At 36.6% G+C, this 20,456-nt stretch overlaps 2 protein-coding genes across 2 annotated transcripts; one reads left to right on the top strand and one right to left on the bottom strand.

The window, feature by feature from the left end:
- Positions 1 to 2,637: 2,637 nt before the first annotated feature.
- On the top strand, positions 2,638 to 4,956 carry LOC104118995 (profilin-1). Its single transcript, XM_009630382.4, has 4 exons — positions 2,638 to 2,846; positions 3,649 to 3,786; positions 4,472 to 4,613; positions 4,701 to 4,956. Exons 1-3 carry the CDS (start codon positions 2,724 to 2,726, stop codon positions 4,604 to 4,606), a joined length of 396 nt encoding a protein of 131 aa, XP_009628677.1. The 5' UTR covers positions 2,638 to 2,723; the 3' UTR covers positions 4,607 to 4,613; positions 4,701 to 4,956.
- A 1,599-nt stretch (positions 4,957 to 6,555) lies between these two features.
- On the bottom strand, positions 6,556 to 10,990 carry LOC104118994 (glucan endo-1,3-beta-glucosidase 13). Its single transcript, XM_009630381.4, has 4 exons — positions 10,666 to 10,990; positions 7,751 to 9,022; positions 6,833 to 6,863; positions 6,556 to 6,736 (listed from the first exon to the last, which is right to left on the bottom strand). The coding sequence occupies exons 1-4, from the start codon at positions 10,721 to 10,723 to the stop codon at positions 6,607 to 6,609; spliced, it is 1,491 nt and encodes a 496-aa protein (XP_009628676.1). The 5' UTR covers positions 10,724 to 10,990; the 3' UTR covers positions 6,556 to 6,606.
- Between the last annotated feature and the right edge of the window lie 9,466 nt (positions 10,991 to 20,456).

Here is a 20,456-nt window from a genome sequence, read left to right as displayed (position 1 = left end):
TATATATGAGGAATCAATGCGGCAGGTTTAAAGGTGGATTTAGGAATAACAAAGCCTTGACGTGGTTACAGTGAGCGGTAAGATTGTGCCAGCTAGTGTAGTTCGGGAGAATATACATAGTAAATTGTTGTAGTTGCTCGGGAGAGAATTACGATAACTGAAATACTCACGATTAATAGAGAATAATTAGGCGAAATTATAGGAGACATAGCGGGAAGGATTCAGATAATTGAGAAAATCATAACTTTAGACCTCCTTCATCTTGTCTCCGGACCTTAGTATCTTTAGTTGTTAATTTACTATTTTAATTTATTAGTTAATTAGTTAGACATAAGAATCTTAATATTTATAACTTAGGAATTGTTCAAGCTTGTCTTCTTGGTGATAGTGAACAGTTGTAGCTAAACCTTAGTTCTCTGTGGGATTTGACTCCGGGCTCTTAGACCGGATTATATTTGCAGCGACTGCTTATCCTCTTTAGGACTAGAGTTGGGCGTGATTTGGCCACATATCACCGATAAACTACAAATATGTCATATCCGGCCTTATCACCTCTCCTGAATATCTTAGCAAATGCTAGATTATAGGATCTTTGTAAAATGGAATACACAGGAAAAGTGGTATGTAATTGCTATACATTAAAGGAGGGCTGCCAGTACATAATTTTGACAAAGGCAGCAAAATTGAAATATCAATAATGGAATCTTGAGTTGGCACCTCTAATTGCCAGCAAATGAGAAGAAAATGGCATTGTAATGGTCACTATCGACTCTTTTTTTCAAAAGTCATTTTCGACTTTAGCTTTCTCAAAAGTTAGAAAATGAAATTTTAACAACTTTTTGCAATTATCATTCTTATCTAATTAGTTTTATTTTCCTAACTAATAACATGAAGAAAAAAAATGAACTTTTTCAAATATTACTTAAGTTTCTGAAAATTAAATAAGTCCAGAAAAATACATTTAAACGTAGTGTGTTAGTTGAATTTTGAACACTTTTTTGATAAGAAATTAAAGATATAATACAAAAAAAAAATGCACCAATATAGTGCTTCATCACGAATTAGCAACACACAACAGTAATAATTAATATTTCAATCCCAAATAAGTTGAATTGGTTATATGAATCATCAATAATCATGTTTCTTATTGAAAAAAATGATTATGCTTCTCCATTTAAATTTATTATTTCATTTCTAGCCAATATTATATAATAAATAAATCAAATAATTCTGACCTATTAATAAATTCGATAATACTATTTTGGAGTACGTAAAGAAAAATTATAACTAATCCATCTTGTGTTAATCGTAAGAAAACATTATTCAAAATCATTGTTCCACGTAATATTCATGTATATGAATTTGTATTCCTCATTGTCAAATTACAAACTTCGAATGAGAAAAGTTTCAAATATAAATCACTAGTACTATAATTATAGAAATTTTTGAGGGTCTGATAGTAATATGATAATAGTTGGGGACCCTGTGAGAATGAAAGAAGATCTCATAGCTGGAGACTCAATTATGGAGATTAGTGGTCGCCGGTCGGTTACTATTTTAAGCAATATTTCTGAAATAGAAGAAGACAAAGTATATTACAAATGGGTTGCTATTAATTTTTATTTATTTTTATACTTTTAAATTTTTTCAACAAATGAAAAATCCCTATATTTTGTTTTATATATTAAGTTATTTGTTGCAAAATATTAGTAACTCAATTTTGGTCATTTTACATTATCACTTATCAATATTTTATTAGCCAAAGGGCAATATCTTCATTTCCAGATTTCTAAAGGCCTAAAGTATTAATTTCTCTATTTGTGTTATTTAACTACTTTTTAAAGAGTCGTAATAAATATATTTTTGTGTTACTTATTTATTTCGTATTAAATTACAAAAATAGCAACAATTTTGCCTGGTTGTTCCCACAAAAGTTCTCAGTAATCACAACTAGGCATCTGAGAACTTTTGTAGTGCATGATTTCTTTGATTGTTGAGCTTAAATACAATATTTAATATTTCATTGGTTCCAAAAATGATAATGCTATTTTGTTTTACTGTGATTAAAAACTAATAATGTTTTTAAAATTTAGAAATAATTCAGAGCATTTTATTTTATATCTAGTGATAAACTTTTATAGTCACTCAAATGTTATGATTTGTATACGATCACAAGATTCAAAAGTCTCCATTTCCTACTTTCTTAAATAAATATCATATCCAGTCAAACTACGCAATATAAATTAAAACAGATTGATAATATTTATCTATTCTGTAAAGCTATGTACTCATTAAAATGAATGCACGCGCAAAGTGCGTACCCTAAAATTAGTTTATAATAATATAGGGGTATTTAAGGACCTTTTCCGTAAATTAAATCTATACAATATACAGTTATTTAAAAACAACAACAACAATCCAGTATAATCTCACTAGTGGGGTCTGGGGAGGCTAGTGTGTACGCAGACCTTACCCCTACCTGGGGTAGAGAGGCTGTTTCCGATAGACCCTCGACTCCCTCCATCCAAGAACTCTCCGTCTTGCTGTTGGGGTGACTCGAACTCACAGTTATTGAATAAATGAAATAATATCACTAGGGATATTAACGACATTTCAACCACATAGGAAATACACCTTACATCTTAAATAAATTCCGATGATGATTTCAGACATATCCCTCACACACACATTTTGTCAAAAAAAAACATCATCGGAAAATCAACATGTCGTGGCAAACTTACGTCGATGAGCACCTTTTGTGTGACATCGAGGGCAACCACCTGACCGCCGCCGCTATCGTCGGCCACGACGGCGCCGTTTGGGCTCAAAGCTCCAATTTCCCTCAGGTCTTTCATCTATTTTCCCATTTTTGTGATTTAGCGAATTATTAGTAAAGATTTTTTTTTTAAAGTTCAATTTGCTTTTGATGATAAATCTAGATTGGTTTATTCAAATCCGATCCAAAGTCGTTTTTGGTGAAGCCGTTGACTTGAGGAGAATTTAGTTGACCATTGAGATGCTTAGTTAATATTGAAGAGATCTTATTGTTATTGATTTTATAGTCGCTTTCTTAGTCGATGGTGAGTAGAAGCGGATCCAGAAATTTAATCTTAGAGGAGTTCGATCTTTAAGGTTGTTAACGGAGGTGGATCCAGTATTGAAATTTAATCATTTCAATTTCGCATTGAATTAATTATACTGTTAAAATTATGGGTTCAAATCTAATATTTTGATGAACCCGTAGCCGAAAGGCTACATCCGCTTCTGGTTGTTAACATAGGACTCATTTTGCTTTTAAAATTATGGGTTCAGATCTAATATTTATTATTTTAGATAAAAGTTCAGATCTAATATTTGTTGAAATTTAGGATCTAGAGTCGTTGCGTTCAGAATGAATGCTATTTTATTATATGTATACATTATTTATTATTTTGGCATATGTTTAGATAGTTCGAGCCAAAAAGTAATGGATTCAAATGAACTAACATAAGTCGTACTAGATCCGCCTATTGATATAGACTTGATTTTGACATATCAATGTGTGAATAGACAAGAACAATTGTTTATGAATGTGTTTTCCTTCTAATTCTGCATCTTACCTCTTTGTCGATGACTTTGTGTAACTTATTGATATTCATGCTGTTGTAGTTCAAACCCGAGGAGATTAAGGCCATTATGAATGATTTTGAGGAACCCGGTACACTTGCTCCTACTGGCCTACATCTTGGTGGCACAAAATACATGGTCCTTCAAGGTGAAGCAGGTGTTGTCATTCGAGGAAAGAAGGTATATCTTTTATGTACATTCGGAATGTTGTTGAAATGAAACTGCAAAAAAATAGGTTTTGCATACTGTTTGAGCTAGTAGAATGCAGTTGTCTGATTTTCTTTCTATGCAATTTAAAGAATGTTTCTAAAATGCAAGATCTTTTCTTATTTGTTGAACAACCAGAGCCTGTCGTACCCCGTTTCAGAAAATTGAGGATGATACTTAATTCGAGATTATTATGTAGAACTGAATGGAGAATTTCTAGTACTTTTTATTTTTATTTTGGATAAGATTGATCTAAGTTACTACCTCGAGTATAATTGTTATCTTGGCTTCGGTCTTCTCTTTTTATCTTGTTGTTGTTATTACTTGTTGCCTTTACTTCTTTCCATCCTTTCTTTAGTCGAGGGTCTATCGAAAACAAACTCTTTGCCCTTCCAGGGTAGGTGTAAGGTTGCGTATATCTTACCCTCCCCAAATCCCACTTATAGGAATTCACTGGGTTTGTTGTTGTATTATATTGATCCGAGATGAGCGTAAATGGAGCTATATGGATAGTGATGATTCATATAGCCGACCCAACCTGTTTAGGAGTGAGGCGTACTTGTTTTTGTTGTTGTAATATGTACAACTGAATCAAGTGTTTATTGGGAATGCCTTACTTCAAAAGGCTGATTGTGATATTTCATTCTTTTTTATTCAGGGACCGGGTGGTATTACTATCAAAAAGACTAATATGGCTATACTTATTGGCATTTATGATGAGCCAATGACTCCTGGACAGTGTAACCTGGTTGTCGAGAGGCTCGGCGATTATCTCCTTGAACAAGGTTTTTAATTTACCGGTAAGTGTTATTCACCTTTGGTTTCCTTTGATATTTTCTGCAAGATTGAATTTCTAATGAACTGCCATTTATTTGAAATGGTTGCAGAATTTTCTTTCAATATGTTTGTATTGAAGTTTGTGGTGTTTGCTGATAATGGATACTCAAGAATTGGGAAGTGGTAGATATGATTACTTTCTGGATTCAAACAGTTCTCTTTGTATTTTGGTTTTGCAAGAATTGATTTAAATTATTTTCAAGTGAGACACTCGATTATTTTTGAGTTGAATGTTATTGGTACTTAAAAATGGATTTCACTTTTTGGTTTGTGTAATATACAGCTCCTGGATTTCACTTCCTCATACATGTTTAGCTTCTGTTTCATACAAAATGTTTCTATGTATGTCATTGGGTGCTTACTATCTCACCATTATATATATATATATATATATATATATATATATATATATATATATATGATAGTTTTGCTCACTTAAGGGCTTCTGCTGATACTGAATTACGTTCTTCCATGATTTTATCCACTTTGACCAAATTAGTCACACCTTTAGTTGCAATCTTTCTTTGTAAAACTTTAGTTTAGAAATATGCTGCACATCTTATTCAAAGGGCCAGATCGTCTTGCTTTCCTCAGCTGCTCAGCATAGCATTTCGTATTAGTCCACTCCATCTTTGGGCTCTGAATCACCTAAAGTTCTGTGGGTCCGTCAGAAATAATCTAATGAACAACGGTTTTCGCCGTGAATGTTCCTCGTTTTTAGGTATTTTAGGGCTATAAAACTGAAATTCAGAACGATTTTCAAATTTTCATGTGCTAGTGTCCATGCTATATTCATGAATTCGGGCGACGGGTTCTGACTCGCCGAAAATTTTATGGGAACATTAAAAATAACCTAATGAACAATAATCATTGTTTTGCCATGATCAATCTTCATTTTTTGGCATTTTAAGACCATAAAACATGAATTCATGATGAATTCCAATTTTGCGTGTGATAATGTCCACGTCTATCTTCATGAATTCAGGCGACGGGTTCTGAGTCACCTAAAATTTTATGGGCACATCAGAAACGGCCTAATGAACAATAGTCATTGCTTTATCATGTTTGTTCCTTGTTTTGGTGTTTTATGCCATAAAACAAGAATTCAAAATGATTTTCATCTTCAAAAATTCAGGTGACGGGCTCCGAATCGCCTAAAATTGTGCGCCCGTCAGAAACGACCTACTGAACAATAGTCATGTCTTCACTGCAACCATTGCTCGTTTTTTGCGTTTTAGGGTCATAAAACAGGAATTCAGGACATCTTCATGAATTCGGACGACCTAATGAATAATAGTTATCGCTTCGCCACGGCTGTTCCTCATTGTTTAGCATTTAGGGCCATGAAACTCCTCATTTTTTAGCATTTAGGGCCATAAAACAGAAATTCAAGATGATTTCCAATTGCTCAATCTCCATAATTTCGGTCGAAAACTTGAATGGTATTATGAACAATGAGTTTGTTGTATTAATATTGAAAACTTGTATGGTATGCTTCCTCTTAAATGAACTAATAAAATCGTGGAGCTGACAACATGCCAACGTTTCTGATCTTGAATTTTCAAGATTGCATTTGTTCTAAAAGTGATACTATGTAACCTGCTTTTTGAAATACTAATGAATGCGACATGACCAAAGTAAAACAGTGTAATACTAGCTTAACAGGATTCATGATTCACTAAAATGAATTAGTACCAAGTTTGCTAGCCAACGAATCAACAAAATAGTTTACTAATGTTTCCAGTTCGAATAATTCGGGTTTCTTCTATTTTACATCTCTCAAGTTTCAACACCTTGGCTATCAAACAAAATTTGTGCATCTGTGGGAGGGAATCTGCAATACATTTGAGAAGCAATATTTGTAGCCTTCTCAAGAAAACTTATGATTCCTTGCACTATCCTTGCTTCGGATCAATCTTCGGTCCATTTACTCGAGACTTCTCCAACCAAGTTATATCAAAAGGGTACCAGGAGGAACAAAGGAAAAGCTATAAGTAGATGTTGAGTCCACCCCGAACTCCTTTGAGGGGATGATGAAGACTTGGTAGGACTAGCCGTTGCATTACTAGCGATAGCCTTTTTACCCCTGTGAATTAGAATCAAAAACGAACATTACAATCAAAGGGCAAGAATACACTAGTATTGTGTAGTTGAAAAATGATTTAGTTCGATGTGTACATACCCCATGGTCGCGTAGAGACAGTTGTCATAACCTGCATTGCAAAGGGCAGCACAGTCAGATGGGAACATATTGAGGATTTCTCTGAAAAACTCTTAACACAAGGAAGATATCTTGCATCCTTTACTCAAGAATACAGCACATGACCAACAAAAGTGACATTTCAAATGTCATTTTGTTTACTCAGCAGAGGCAACTGAATTTGTGTTTGTCCATCAGCAAATTCATCAACAAACTTTTTTTCAGATAACCGAGTGTTCCCCAAGGGCCAGTGGCATACAGTTCAAAACTCGGTGGATAATGGCCCGCCACTTTACCCTTCTCCACTTAAATACTATATCTGTGGCAAGATTCAAACCTGTGACATGCACCTAACCCACACATCACACGGTGCATTTACCACTAGACCAAAGGTCTGAAGACAAAAATTCATTAACAAACTTCGAACATCAACCTAAAGTTATTAATGTCTCAACTACAAAAATATGCCGTTCTTCATCAATCCACATACATGACAACATCCAGGTAGCTGTTTCCACAGTATGTGGACTACATTAACAATTGACACTGAAGTAATATGAGCCGTTCTGCAGAAAACATACTTATTGCTTCTGTACATCCACCATACCGGCTACATTAACGATTGACACCGAAGTAATATGAGCCATTTTAAAATTTGCCGGCGAAAATATAGATGGATATAAGCAGCAACTTCTGAGATAGTTAAATAAATCCGAATTTTTTACTGTCTTTGACTAGGAAGATTAAAGACAAGACCACATTTAAGGCAAAGAGATATAATCCTAGATTCATAAGATTTACTACCTGCAGTCTATATATGTGAAAATAGACTTGGGTGAAGAGTTGACCATGTTCTATGCATTAAAGGAAGATAAATGAGATGGATCTTTGTTTACGTACTTGGGTTCTTATTCGTTCTGACGCCAACTCCTCCAAAACTGCAAGCAATGTCAGTAGCTCCATTTTGCTGGTAGTAACTATTGAATGCATAAGATGCATGAGATGCAGTGTTATCAGGCTCAAAACAAGGTTGGCTAGGTTGTATAGCGGAGCAGTCGACATTTCCAGAACCGCAAGCCCAACTCAAGGCATTCTGAAGGTCAGCTTCAGACGCAGAAGATGAAGCGATGCACCAGGTTCCATTTGAACTGGTAGCGTTTCCATCTGTAGTCACGTCTATAGCACCCTTTCCAGTAAAATCAAGGTTATATACACTTGTCTGGTCCGGGAAAAATAAACCCCAGTTCCTCTCAGATGCTAAACCAGGCTTCCTGTTCTCATTGAATAACGAGAAAACGTAAGTATCAATTGCCACTCCTGGCTTAGCGGGAGTTCCAGTATTGTTGATAACATGTCGAATCAAATTTGTGTTGTAAGTCTGTGCATTATCTGGAGTTGCGGCCGTCTCTTTTGGAGATCCTTTAGATGGCCAGCCTGTCTCAGTGACCATGATATTAACTGTTTTGAAATTTAGACCCATTAAAGCATAGTTAATAGCATCAAGCTGGGCATCGAACATGTTCGTGTAGAGTAGACCAGTGTTGGAATCAATCACTTCGGAAGATGCCTCGAATAAAGCATAGTCTAAGGACACATTAGTCGAAGAATCTCTATATGCGTAATATGGATATAAGTCGATCATAAAAGGTGATTGATTCTCTGCAAGGAATTCCAACATGGGTTTGAGAAAAAAGGCATGACTACTGTTAAATGCACCTGCGGAAGGTGGGAATGACCGGGATAATACGCCCAATGAATGTGTACTAGAGACTTTAATCCTCTTATGAAGACGAGCTTTTCTCAACGCCGTCAACACATTTTGCATTGCAGGTACGACCAGCGCAGATGTACTATTTGGGGCTTCCGTGAGTTCAGCACCAACAGTTATGTAAGTGATTTTTGTGGCTGGATAGTAAGGAAGTATGCTGTTTCTTAACCATGTATTAGCATTGGACTGGAACTGAGCGAACGCCAACAAGTCTGAGTTTGGAATTCCAATCATAAGCTCAATTCCGGTGTTCGCAAAGGCCTTGAGGACCTGGATATTAGAGTCGTACATCCTTACATATTTAATGTTGTGCAGTTGAATGAGCTGCACAACTTTATCAGGCGTAGGAAGATCATCCGCATTTCGTCCGTAGCAAACTCCAACTTTGCTTGCTCTGCAAATGCCTGCCATTTAGTGAAGAATGATCAGTAGACAGCAAAGGAATATTTAAGCAAAGATGAACAGATCTCATATTCTGACTCAAAGATTTCAGTTAGTCTCAAAGTTCATCCTTTTGCTAACTTCGTTGGTAAAACAAACCCAAGTGAAAAGTACCAAATACTAGCAGGAACCGTAACCTCCAGAAAAAAGTAAATTAATCACACGACATTTGATTAACTGTTCCACACTGTCACTTTCCATCACGACACATTATTTAACAACAAATTCAAGATCTTGTTATCGTACAAACTCAATTAACACTATTAATACACTAACAATGTGAAAAAAATCTTCATGCCATTTGTGTGATTTGACGTATTATAGCAGGATACTTACCATTTAAATTATATTACTAATCAACGCTCATTAGTATATAAACTGGTCCATATTGTCACTTTCCATCATCGCACGTTATATAATTATCAACAAATTCTTTACACCATCCGTGCATACAACTTAAACTCTTGTAGTAAAGCTAAAGGAACAGCATTAGAAATACAACCACCACTACTTATTAAAGCCAGCATTATTCAAAGTAGACAAAACAGTTGCAACACATTATTAATGCATAAATAATGGATCAATAATGGTTCAGCTAACAGGTTCTGTCGTTTTTCACATTTTTTTAACAAGTCGTGGCGAAGAGAGTTAAAAATAGGAGAATAAAAAAAAACATAACACCAGAACAATATAGTTCCTTTAACACATTTATACATGGTACTAACATAAGCAGGAGCAAAAACATGGTATTAACATTTCAATACACCTAAACAGGGATTTGCAAAGTTAAATATTACATTTTATAAATGAAAAACCCCAAATGAAGCAAGGTATAACCTGGTCAAAGTTTACTGCAAAAATTTATCTTTATACCAGAGAATAGATATATACACACAAAATGAAGTTACCAAAGAGGAGGGAGGAGTGGGGAGGGGGGGTTCTAGAAAAATTATTACTCCCTCCTTACCACTTATTTGACCGGGCACGGAGCGGGTAAAATAAGTCATAAATATTTGTCTAACTATAGGAAAAGGTAGCCTAGTGCAATGCAGTCTTGCCCCGCCTTTATGCTGGTCTCACGGCTCGAACCTCGTGGTTATATGATACTAAATCCGTTCCAGTTTACGTGAAACTATTTTCTTTTTGGTTCGTTCCAAAAAAAAAATTAACACTTTCTAAATTTGAAAATAATTTAGCTTAAATTTACAATTCTATCCTTAATGATAAGTTTTTATAACCACAGAAATACGGTGGCACTTTTTTATTTGTTTAGTACCACAAATCACAAAAGTAGGTTTCTTAAACTATGTGCTCAAACAGGTTCACAAAGAAGAGAAGGCTCACTTTCATTTGTCTAACTACAGTAAAATAAAAAAATTAAATTTAAATTATTTTTAAATATATAAAAATATTATTCTGTAATGTATCGCATAAATTGAGACAAATGGAGTAACACTTATGACTAAAGCAACAATGGAACAATCAACAACATATTTGATATGGAAGCTGAAGAAGAAGTTAATATGAGTGAAATGTAGCATCAAGAAACTAAATAATCAAAAAAAAACTAAACTTTTAATTAAGGAAATGAAAAGGGTAAACTTACCAAGAATCATTAAGAGCAGAGAAGTTGCAAAAATTATGATTCTAAATCCTCTTATCATTTTACTTCTTCTACTGCTTACAACTATTTTGCCTCTATATAAAATCTTGCTCTTTCTTTACTGCTCAGCTCAGAGTTCTTATTAAGCTCAGTCTATAAAAATAAAAATGTGCACTCCTTTATTTTGCAAGTACTCTTTTTTACAACGGCTCTTTGTAAAGTGTAGTACTAATATTCACTGAGCTCGAGAGGAGTGTAACACTGCAAAAATTGCAGAGAAAGACAGAGAAATAGAGGACTGTGTATTTTTGTGAATGTGTGTGTGTGTTGTGTCAGCGGATTCAAGAATTATTTATGAAATGGAGTTGAGGGAATTAGCTTCGATTCCGCTGCTTTAAAATAATATAAAATAATGTTATACAGTGTACAGTAGTATTTGGCATATTGGTATGTCTGTTCCCCACGAAAAGGGAAGTATAATATAGTAGTAATACTTAAATAAAAACCAAATATGTATTATTATTATTATTCTGAATCTGTATGTATGAAGAAAAAAATATCTGGTACAGTATATTGCACCCACTTTTATTTTAATTCGATCTTCGGTATTTACTTTGGATACAAATAAAGTGACGGAGCAAGCATTTTTACTACAGGAATCAAAAAAGAAAGAAAAAATAAAACATATAAAAAATCCAAAGGGAATCAAAGTCTCATATATATATATATATATATATATATATATATATATATATATATATATAAGAAATATTAGTTTATATATACGGTGTAATTTTCTAAAAAGAATTAGAATAAATCTCCTACCACCCTCCTACCTACGCCACTAGGCGCAAGTAATTCTTCACTTTAAGATTTGATTAATTCATACCATGCTAGATAATCCTCTACTTTGAGGGTAAAGTCTCCCTACCAAGGAAGATACCGTTCTCAAGGCTCGAACTTATATCTCACCATCACATTTGATAGTAATTTATTCTTCCGCGTCTATGTGGTTGAATAATTTTAAGAAATAGTATATATTTATAGTAATACCATATTTAATTTTATTGAAGGGGTAATTAGTAGCGATATCCGACGTTCATTGAATTAAAAATCTGAATGTATTTGAAATATATTAATATATTATTACTTTCTCTTCTAGTTTGTTCTGCTCAGAGTTATCTAACTGTCTTTCTAAAATTAGGAATATTGTGTTGTTAAATATTTCAATCGTATCGTAGCAAATAAGATTTTTTTATGAAAAGAAGTAGGTTTAATTCAGTCGTAGGGTTAACTTTTGATTTCTTAGATCTCATAGAACAAGAATATTCTATGTATCTCCATGTTGTCTCATTTAATGAATAATTAAAATTCCCTTATATTTGAATTGTTTTTCTTCATAACTTATAAAATTTCCCCTTGTTATGAAGAGAGGGATGTGGGGGGGGGGGGGGGGGGGGTCATAATGCTGAGCTTCAATACAAGAAAATTTAAGTAGTTAAAGAAAAAGGAAACGAACAATATATGAAATGACAAAAAGAATCACTTTAAGGGAGTGAACAAGATTGCAAAGACTATGAGACACAAAAAGGAAATGTTCTAAAAAATTAAAAGAAAATTTGCATTGGCAATTTCCTTTTCACCCCTTGGAAATTGGAAAAGAAAAAACGATGTTGCCATATTTTTTAAGAATATCAATTAATATATCAACTACGCCCTAATCTAATTTAGGAATACTCTACGAGGTTGTTAGGTTGAAAATTTGGAACCCCAAACATAAAGTTCAGCATAAGAAATGTAATGTTGGCCGCATAAGAAAGATAATAATTTCCTTTACAATTAATACAATATTTGGTTAACGATATAAAATAATATATGCATTACGCTATGCAAAAATTTATGTAAGTGTTTTATGTAGGATATATAAAATAGGAAATAAGAATATATACTAACAATGTGGTAAACTATAGTAGTAGTATTTACAGAGGTGTCTGGACCAACTTACACAACATAGGTACCGAATGACTTTGCCCATCAAAACTTAGACAAATGTGAAGAAATCATACAGTGTTTTGCCTCTATTGTTATTTGGACTTAAGACCTTACGTTAGGGGTGGCAAGGAGGCCGGTCCCGGGCCTAAACGGGCCAAGTGGGCTGGTCCAAACGGTCCCGGTCGCGGTCCTGGGCCGGTCCCAAATTAAATGGGCCGAACGGTTTTTTTGTAGGCATCGGGACCGTTTGGTCCCGGGCTAAATGGTCTCGGTCTGCGGGCTAAATGGGCCCAGCTTTTTCTTTTTTTTAAAAAATAAATAGAAATTAGAGACAAAAGGATATTAAACAAAATATCTAAGGCAATGCCTTGTAAATTTTATTATAGAATTGTGATCTTATATATATATATATATATATATATATATATATATATATATATATATATGAGAGAGAGAGAGAGAGAGAGAGAGATTATATAATATGTATATATTAAAACTTAAGAGTTGGAACGAGTTTACCGAATTGACGAACAATTTGTTGAAAATTGATTGTCGCTGAAGACTTGAAGATTTCAATTCACCAACTTCACATTTTTTTCACAAATTGTAACAATAAAGTAATCAATAGTAGCAATTATAAAATAAAATTAAAGAGAGATTGTGATAGATTGATGATTTTGTAAGAAAAATAAAAGAATGAGGGGGTATTTATAGTTGAAAATAGGAAAAAAGTGTAATTATAAAAAGTTTGGTGTTTAAAACAAAGTTTGGGGGGAGGGGGTAAATGGCTATTTTATAAATAGCCAAACGATTACTTTTTAAATTATTTTAAAAAAAAAATATTTTATTTTTAAAAAGTTGAGTGTTGGGACCGTTTGGCCCGCGAGGGGACCGGTCCGGTCCCGGTCACTAGAGGGCCAAATGGTCCCGATCCTGGCGGGTCAAAATATAGGATCGGCCCAGGCCCACTAAAACCAGTCCTAACTGTCCTGGCCCGTTTGGCCCGCGATCCCGAGCCGGTCCCGGACCTGGATCGACTCACTTGCCAGTCTTACCTTACGTGGATTAAACCGTTTAAAGACAACAATGTACTTTTAACCTAAGTAATTTATGAATAATAATCACCTCATCATTAATCGTTATATAATACTTTATTTATTCTTAATTTTTATTTAATCAATGCCTTCATTATTAACCTCCGTATAACTAATTCATGAATTAAAATCCAACTATAGTTGGTACGTAAACTAAAACACGCATATGTTTATTTCGCTCAAACTTGGAGCCCGTTTAGACATAAGAATTTTTACTTTTTTTTTACTTTTTTTTAAATCAGTATTTGGCCATAAATTTTTTAATTTTCACTTTACTATGAATTTTAAAAAAAATCGAAAATTTAAAAAACTCCAAAAAATTATTTTTCAAAATTTTCACTTACATCACTCACAAAAATTCAAAAACAACCCAAAATTATATTCATGTCCAAACACAACTTTAATTTTCAAATATCATTTTTACTTTCAAAAAATAAATTCACTTTTTTAAAAAACTTTACAATTCTTATGTCCAAACGCCCACTTGAAATTCTAATGTTCAATAATTTGCTTTTGGAGACAACTTTCTGTCCAAATTGTTCGTTTCCGAATATGTCAAATTTTAAAAAGAATAATATACTTCAAAAAATATTACTGTACTACCTTAACTTAAAAATAAATAAATAGACAATAACCAAAATGTAGTGGTGTAGGAGTGCAGTGGGAACCCCTGTAGTTTGAGATTTAAAGACAATTGATTGATTGATTTGATAAAGCAATTGAGCTGGATGGACAACAATGGCACGTAAACAAGTTTAAATTCAAGATATATATTGTAGTCCAAATTGTAGCTTCTTAGCTACTAGCCTACCACCACAAAAAAAGGTCAAACCAAAAAAGTATTAGTGTCTGCAAATAGGGGTCAAATATATATTTTTTTTAAACGAGGGGAAAAATTAACAAGATGAGTGTTCTCGAAGAAAAAATCAAACAAATATGGGGAGCATTTTAAATTCAAGACGTTAGAAAGTGCAAAATTAATGGGTGCAAATGCTACTACAATTATTTCAACGAGAGCTATTTGTCACGGGGCTGTTTTTCTGGAAACCCGTGAGGACAGCAAGATAGCTTGACTACTACTCTTGTTTCAGTCCTAACCAAGAAACAAGCACAATATCGTGCTTGAACCAAGGCAATCACACAAACTCAAAGGTTGGAAGATAATGAAATGAAAGACAAACAAAGATTGGAGGCCAAGGTCCATTTTCGAGTTTAATTCATATACAAAGAAGGAAATACAAGTAAAGAGATCTGCCCTATAACAAGGCATATACATGTCTATATATACAATGAATGTCCACAAGCAACTATGCTGGTTGTGGACCCGTCCAGCTATAGTGCACTGCTTTGTGCTGGCATCATATGATTTCCAGGAAGGTGTTGGCAGCCCATGTGCCAATGGTCTTGTCCAGATGTTGTGCCCCAGTTCTTACCGGCAGATAGTTGCCTCCATGTTCGCCCAGACAAGTTGTGGTCCTACCCAGCTGTGCAACACATGCCTTTGCTGGCAGTGAGATGCTTCCATGATTGTCTCGGCATGCAGTGGTCCTGCCCAGTTGTGCTGCATGTGATTTTACTGGTAGATGGTGGCCTACGTGAGGGGCCGGACAGCCTGTCGGATTGTTGCCTCAATGTGCAAAGACCTTCTGGTCTTTGGCAGCCAAGTTTGGCTCGGATTGTAGCCCTTTAGGCGGCAAATTTGGTAGAAAAATATGTGGGGCGGTACACACTCCCCCACTTGAAATGGCGACGACTGCGGCGCCACAACGGCTCAAGTAATCATGAACTTGATCTTTGAATGACCATAGCGTCTCATATTTTTTCCCATGATGCCTCCTCTGGCGGTTTCCCCTTCCAACGGACAAGAAATTGGGCGCTTGAATTGCCCCAACCTACTCTTTGTATCACCTGATGGTTGATAATGGCCTCGACTTTCTTGTCGACGATCGAAGGGGTTACAAAAACATTTGGTTGGCTGGATTGCCTCCGCTCCATATCACCGTTGTCTCTACAAGGTTCCTCTAACGGACTGTCATGCCCCGACCCAAGCAACTCTTCAGGTTGCTTCCTTGAATCCTCCAACTTTTTATGTTCCATGTACGGACCCATGGCAGGCGGCTTTGCCCACGGTATGAAGTCATTATTCCCCTTAAGGATTTGCTGATCACATGGAGTCAAGGCTTTGTCTACCTTGACTTCCTTAGTCTATGTCCCGATTGCCAAAACCATTGCTCTCTCTTCCTTGAAGCCTTTCACGATTTGAATCGCGGACAACTGACTAACAACTTGCGGCACCCGAACTGTTGGTACCACACATGGACCTTTCGAGTCATAAATGTAGATCTAGTTGAGATATGGGCATATGAATGCCTTCACTGCATCCCAATACTCCAGCCCTAGTACCAGATCGAATACATCCAGGAAAGCGACAAAGAAACTCACGTTTCCCTGCCAAGCTCCTAAGTTGTATTGCACATTGCGGGCAACTCCTTTCACGTTCGTGGGTTTGGCGTTTACCGACTTCAGCATAGAACTGCTAGGATCAAATGCAAGGCCAAGTGACTTAGCCTTTGCTTCGGACACAAAGTTGTGTGTCGCGCCGGTGTCTACCATGATACGGACAGATTGTCCATTTAATTTTGCATCCACGAACAAAGATCTTGGCTTTCTTGATCGATTTTCTTTGCCAATCGCATCGTCGCCCAACGAGTGAACCAGTTTGGCAATGTCATGCTTTCCTTGGGCAGCTTGTTTTAAAGTAGGCTTTTTGGCTACTACCGCGCCCAGTATCATGTTGCCAAGATGAGCTAAGCCTGGCGGTCGTTGAACTTCTGCTTCAGCTTGTTCATCAACTTGGACTCTCTCTTTTGTTAGCCTCAGCTCGGCTGCAATTAAGGCATCGAGTTTATTCAAAGGACAATCCTTGTAACCATGACTAGTGTCCTTGCAGATGTAACAACCATTGCGGGGACCAGCTTCCTTCTTCCTTTGGTTATACTGGTTACGCCAATGAGACGCCTTATTGCCTTCTTGCCGAGAATCACGGTCCGGGATAACAACTTGCTTGTCCTTGTCCTGATATTTGTGGTCTCCATCCGATCTGAAGTTAGCATCCCTTGCCTTTGTGGATTCCGTCCTATAATCATTTAAGGACTCAGCCACTCCGATAGCTTTATCGACGTCTTGGACTTGACCCCGATGCACTTCCTATTTTGCCTAGTTTTGAAGTCCATCTACGAAAGTGAATAGCAAGTCATCGCTTGCCATGTTCAGAATCTGAAGGATGAGTTTAGTGAATTCCTTCACGTACTTGCTAATGGAATTTGTTTGCTTGAGCTCTCTCAACTTCCTACGTGCCTCATTGACAACATTTTGGGGGTAGAACTGGCGCTTCAGTTCGAACTTGAACTGTTCCTAACTCTTGATGGAGCAAGTTCCCTTCTCCATGTCGGCTTTCTTCCTCCTCCACCAAAGCATGGCGGTGTCGGCAAGATACATCGTTGTTTCCCAGATCTTGGCAGCCTCATCAACGCTGCTAAGGTGCTCAAAGTAATCCTCCATCTTCCAAATGAATTTCTCTACTTCTTGAGCATTTCGTTCGCCCCTAAACGTATTCGATTTTGGGCCCTCGAATTTGGTTTCACCCACTGTTATATGTACAGTGCCACCGGCTAACCTTACTACCTGCAATTGTTACTTTAGGGCTTCAATTTCCCCGTGCAACGCCGATACATCCTCGGTCAGCTTAAGCTCAAGGTTGATCAGTCCTTCCTTGTGCTCATACATCACTTCATCTAACGTCTCTTTGATTTCCCCTAGTCCATCTAGGGTAGTAGACTCAAGCGAGCTGAAGTTGTGTTCAACAACTCCTATGTTCCGATTTAAAGCATCTAAACCAGCTTCGTGAGATCCATTCTCATGCCTAAGAGATTTGAGGTAAAAGCCTCACAATCTTCACCACGGCCAACCTGTTGTGGAGGTAGCTAAAGAACAGACGCCTTACTTGTTATGGCTATGACTGGATCTCGCAGTTTTCTTGTCCCTCTCTTCTTTGGTTTCTGCCTCTTTGTTGGTGACTCGTCTCTCCCACGAATGTTATCTAAGTTAATGTTATCTCCATCAGTTGCCATGGTCGATTAACCTCGTTATGATACCACTTGTCACATGGTCATTTTTCTGGGAACCCGTCAGGATAGCAAGATAGCCTGACTACTACTCTTGCTTCAGTCCTAACCAAGAAATAAGCACAATGTCATTCTTAAACCAAGGCAATCACACAAACTCAAAGGTTGGAAGATAATGAAATGAAAGACAGACAAAGATTGGAGGCCAATGCCGATTTTCGGGTTTAATTCATATACTAAGAAGGAAATACAAGTAAAGAGATCTGCCCTCTAACAAGGCATATGCATGTCTATATATACAATGAATGTCCACATGCAGCGAGGCTGGATGTGGACCCGTCCAGCTGTGGTGCACTGCTTTATGCTGGCATCATGTGATTTCCAGGAAGGTGTTGGCAGCCCATGTGCCAATGGTCTTGCCCAGCTGTTGTGCCCCAGTTCTTGTTGCCATATAGTTGCCTCCATGTTCGCCCAGACAAGCTGTGGTCCTACCCAACTGTGCAGCACATGCCTTTACTGGCCGTGAGATGCTTCCATGATTGTCCTAGCATGCAGTGGTCCTACCCAGTTGTATTGCATGTGACTTTGCTGGCAGAGGGTGGCCTACGTGAGGGCCCGGATAGCCTGTCGGATTGTTCCCTCCATGTGCAAAGACCTTCTAGTCTTTGACAGCCAAGTTTGGCTCGGATTGTAGCCCTTTAGGCGACAAATTTGGTCTAAAAATATGCGGGGTGGTGCATATTGTTAGTATTGGAAACGTGAGTTTTTTTACCAATTTTGTCCCTTATCTTTGAGGATAAGTCTATTTTGGTCCCTTAAATATAACCATGTGTCACGCCCTAAACCTGATTAGACGTGGCCGGCACCCGGTGCCATACTCGGCCCGAGCGTACCACTCTGTAACTGTGAACTCTGAAGGATAACCCGCAACTTAGGCCGATTAGGCCATATTCTGAATCATCTAAAAATAACGTCTACAACCAGCAATAACAAAATAAACATCTACATAGGGCTGGTAAAGCCACAATACTGGTATAAACAATGTACATGACTCGTCTACAAGCCTCTAGGAATAACTGAATTGTATCATGGTCGGGACACGGCCTTGACCTACTTATCAAACCTGTATATATAAAATGGACTCCAAGGTATCGACCTGGTAACTTCGAGGAAGCGGAGCTTACCAACCAAGCTGATGTTTGACTTTGTTTACTAGGAAGGTCTATCCAGTTGTCTATTAGTACTTGCAGGCATGAAATGCATCATCTCCAGCAAAAGGGATGTCAGTACGAAATAATGTACCGAATGTGTAAGGCAACAAGATGACTAAAATCTGAAACTGAACTAATAATATAACAACTGAAAGTACCTGGGAGTCAAATATAATTTGAAGATATGCTTACCTGCTGATACTGACTCATCTATCTCAATATAGTAAGTAAAGTAGTTGTCCGGCCCTATAAGGCTCGGTATGTGTAATTGCTCTGCCATAGTAGGATCGCTCATAGGCGCTCGACCATATTAGGCTCTGTATCTCGGCCATTCTGGGCTCGCTCATAGGCGCTCGGCCACAGTAGGTTCGGTATATAACTTACCATCTAATCAGAGGTTGTCCAATAGGGGCCTGTCCACCAATTATAGCTCGATGGTGGTAAAAATATTGTAATACTATATATATATATATAGACCCTCTGCTCTCTTGACTGGAAGAAGACAATACTCAATTTAATATAAAGTCCCGATAAGGGAAATATTGTAACTTCTGAGACTAGGATAATGTGAATAAATTCATGAATACATACTTCTCTTTATGTCTCGTTGTCAAACATATGTAGTTACGGGATCATGCCAAAATGAAAGAAAGGTTTAGCCTCAACATACCTTAACTCCGTTGAGTCCTTAATACTTTTAAAGAAATTCTTCAAACAACTCAACTCAATCTACCACAACATAAAGAGATTCAAAATCAGTGTTGAGTAAAGGCTAAGTCCGCTACTTAAACTAGTAGCTCGTTTACGTAAATTTGGGCAGCATATCCCCTGTAACTAGGCCTTCCTACAATACCATATACCAACAACAAAAAGAACACAACAATTACAACATGTAATCATCATTTTCCAACCTTATATCCATCACAATATACCACAAAACAGCCCACACAACCTAATCACTTCATACATAAAACGACAACCAAAGTAATGTCAAACAACCTAAAAATATATAACGACGAACGACCAACCCACTATTCCGTCATTATGTGGTGTTTCTTCACACAATTTGTCCTCAAAACTCCATTAAACAGTAGAAAAATAGACAGCCAAAAGGCAACACAAAACAACCCACAAAACAGTCTACTACAAGTCAAATAATTCGAACTCACGGCTTCCGATCACCGTCCCGTGAGTTCTAACTATTAGAAAACGAATTTATCAACCTTACTTGATATTTAAACAATTAAATACAGAAAGTACACGTTTTCTTAACTATGAAGTACCTTCCAAAACTCAAACTACAATGAAAACGAGAGGCAATATAGTGATACTTACGTCGCAGGGATTGTTTTAATGTTATCCCTACTTGGCTT

The sequence above is a fragment of the Nicotiana tomentosiformis genome, chromosome 6 (assembly GCF_000390325.3).
Source record: "Nicotiana tomentosiformis chromosome 6, ASM39032v3, whole genome shotgun sequence".
Classification (NCBI taxonomy): Eukaryota; Viridiplantae; Streptophyta; class Magnoliopsida; order Solanales; family Solanaceae; genus Nicotiana; species Nicotiana tomentosiformis.
This window is presented reverse-complemented; position numbering and strand designations above follow the sequence as displayed.

Excerpts from the sequence above, each read along its gene's own strand:
- LOC104118994 (XM_009630381.4), bottom strand. The coding sequence starts at position 10,723 with ATGATAAGAGGATTTAGAATCATAATTTTTGCAACTTCTCTGCTCTTA. Across the intron at positions 9,023-10,665 it reads TCTGCTCTTAATGATTCTTG|GCATTTGCAGAGCAAGCAAA; the intron begins GTAAGTTTACCC and ends ACTAAATGGCAG. Across the intron at positions 6,737-6,832 it reads TGTCTCTACGCGACCATGGG|GGGTAAAAAGGCTATCGCTA; the intron begins GTATGTACACAT and ends TCTAATTCACAG.
- LOC104118995 (XM_009630382.4), top strand. The coding sequence starts at position 2,724 with ATGTCGTGGCAAACTTACGTCGATGAGCACCTTTTGTGTGACATCGAG. Across the intron at positions 2,847-3,648 it reads AAAGCTCCAATTTCCCTCAG|TTCAAACCCGAGGAGATTAA; the intron begins GTCTTTCATCTA and ends ATGCTGTTGTAG. Across the intron at positions 3,787-4,471 it reads TTGTCATTCGAGGAAAGAAG|GGACCGGGTGGTATTACTAT; the intron begins GTATATCTTTTA and ends TTTTTTATTCAG.